Here is a 2,040-nt window from a genome sequence, read left to right as displayed (position 1 = left end):
TCCTTTTTGGCAACCTTCCTTCCTTCTCCAGCTTGTCCTTCCCTGTGCTCTGGCTGCCAGGGGTGCCCGTTGTTGCCTTGCAGGGGTACCAGGAACAGGGGATCCTCTTTGGGTACCGCCCCCCCAGCAGCTCAGCAGCCGATTGCCTCCTCAGCGTCTTCCAGATGACCAACGAGACCCTCAACATCTGGACCCATTTTGTGCCCGCCTGGTAGGTACCCTCCTCTGGGTCTTCATCATCCGTGGGAGGAGGAGGAGGAGGTGGTGGGTCTCTGTGGTGGCAGCGAGGACCTGGGGGGGCACCCGAGGGGGTGATGTTGACCTTCCTCCACCCCACAGGTACTTCGTGTGGACCTTGGTGGGGCGGCTGCGGGGCCCGGGGGGCCCTGAGGACCCCAACTCCTGGCCCCTCCTCGCCTACCTGCTGACCTGCTGCATCTACCCCCTGGCCTCCAGCTGTGCCCACACCTTCAGCACCATGTCCACCCGCGCCCGCCACATCTGCTACTTCTTTGACTACGCAGCTCTCAGCATGTACAGCCTGGGTGAGGCTGGGCAGAGGGTTTGGGGGGTGCAGGGCTGGACCTGGGCTGCTCAGACAGCTCATACCCCGAGGATGGGAAGAGGTGGGGGCTGCTTGTGGGTAGTTTCCACCCCTTTTCCTTCTCCACCCCACAGCCTGGTGCTTGGAGCGTCTCTGAGACCATCACAACTCATAATCTGGGGCTGGGTTTTGTCCCAGGCAGCCCTGGGGTGGGGGCCTGGCTGTGGGACACACTCTGCTCTTTGGGCTAAATAGAGAAAAGAAAAAACCTCACATTAAAGACACAGGCTGCTGAGGTGTGAGCCCAGGGTGAGGAGGAGCAGCAGCTGGCACACGGTGTCTCTAGCTCCTCCAGAAAGGTGTCTGAGCTCCAGGAAGGAGCTGGCAACTGGCACGTCTGCCTGAGGGAGAGAAGAAGCTCAGGGGACACCTACTGGGTCTCCACAGCTCCATGAGAGGAGGCTGGAGCCAGGTGGGGGTCAGGCTCTGCTCCCAAGGGACAAGGGACAGGACAAGAAGAAAGGGCCTCAGGTTGTGCCAAGGAGGTTTAGGTTGAATATTAGGAAGAATTTGTTCCCCTGGAGGGGTGCCCAGGGCGGTGCCAGGCGGCCCAGGGCAGTGGTGGAGTCCCCACCCCTGGAGGGGTTTCCAAGCCGTGGAGATGTGGTGTGAGGGACACGGGGCAGTGGGGACCTGGCAGTGCTGGGGCAACAGTTGGACTCAATGATCCTAAAGGTCTCTCCAACCCACACAACTCTGTGGTTCTCTGCTCCCCATAGCTGCTCCTCTACCATACTCCCCATCTCCCTTCCCTGACGCCACCAAGCACCAACTCAAAGGTTCCCATCTCCAGTGGGGATGGTGCTGAGGGTGCTGGTGGGACCTGGCCCTCACCAGGCACCTCCTGTCCTGGCAGGCTCTGCCCTGGCATACTCAGCCTACATTTTCCCCCCCGAGTGGCTCCACAGCACCTTCCACCACTGCTACGTGCCCGTCGCCGTGCTGAACACGGCCGTCAGCACCAGCCTCTCCTGCTACTCCAGGTAAGCTGCTGCTCCCCCTGGTTCCAACAGCATCATCTCTAATTAGCGTTAATGACAGAGCTCCTCAATTACAGGCTTTGCTGTCACAATAGGAGTTTTAATTGCAGGAAGGGCAAGAAGAGGAGTCTGGATTTGGGAGACGTTGCGTGGTGGCACTAGGGGAGTTTGATGATCAAAAGCATCAGACAAAAGGAGTGACTTGAATTTTTGAAGGTTCAGAAGGTCATTTCAGAGGGTGTGGGGCTGGCAGGATGACACCCAGGTCCAGCTGCTGTTTTCCTAAGAGAACCTACAAAAAAGGGTGGGCTCCTGTGCCCCCAACATTTAAGCATCTGTTTAGGTTTAAATGTGAGCCTGGTCCTGCCTAAAGGGAAATCTGTGGGTGTGGGGGTGTGTTCACAGGGACTGGGCACTGGGGAGGCTGCCCCTCAAGTCCTGGGGTACGTTTCACGC

The 2,040-nt window shown here is 58.9% G+C and overlaps 1 protein-coding gene across 1 annotated transcript in view; it reads left to right on the top strand.

Annotated features, from left to right (window-relative positions):
- Positions 1 to 83: 83 nt before the first annotated feature.
- The window catches only part of LOC103782058 (membrane progestin receptor gamma-B-like), a gene marked incomplete at both ends in the record, with an annotated part of 4,825 nt that continues 2,868 nt past the window's right edge, over positions 84 to 2,040 (top strand). The window contains 3 exons of the mRNA XM_008949791.1: positions 84 to 211; positions 340 to 545; positions 1,461 to 1,587. Of these exons, the coding sequence (XP_008948039.1) occupies positions 84 to 211; positions 340 to 545; positions 1,461 to 1,587 (461 nt within the window). The remainder of the gene's footprint in view (positions 212 to 339; positions 546 to 1,460; positions 1,588 to 2,040) is intronic.

The sequence above is a fragment of the Merops nubicus genome, unplaced genomic scaffold (assembly GCF_000691845.1).
Source record: "Merops nubicus isolate BGI_N331 unplaced genomic scaffold, ASM69184v1 scaffold4011, whole genome shotgun sequence".
Taxonomy (NCBI): Eukaryota; Metazoa; Chordata; class Aves; order Coraciiformes; family Meropidae; genus Merops; species Merops nubicus.
This window is presented reverse-complemented; position numbering and strand designations above follow the sequence as displayed.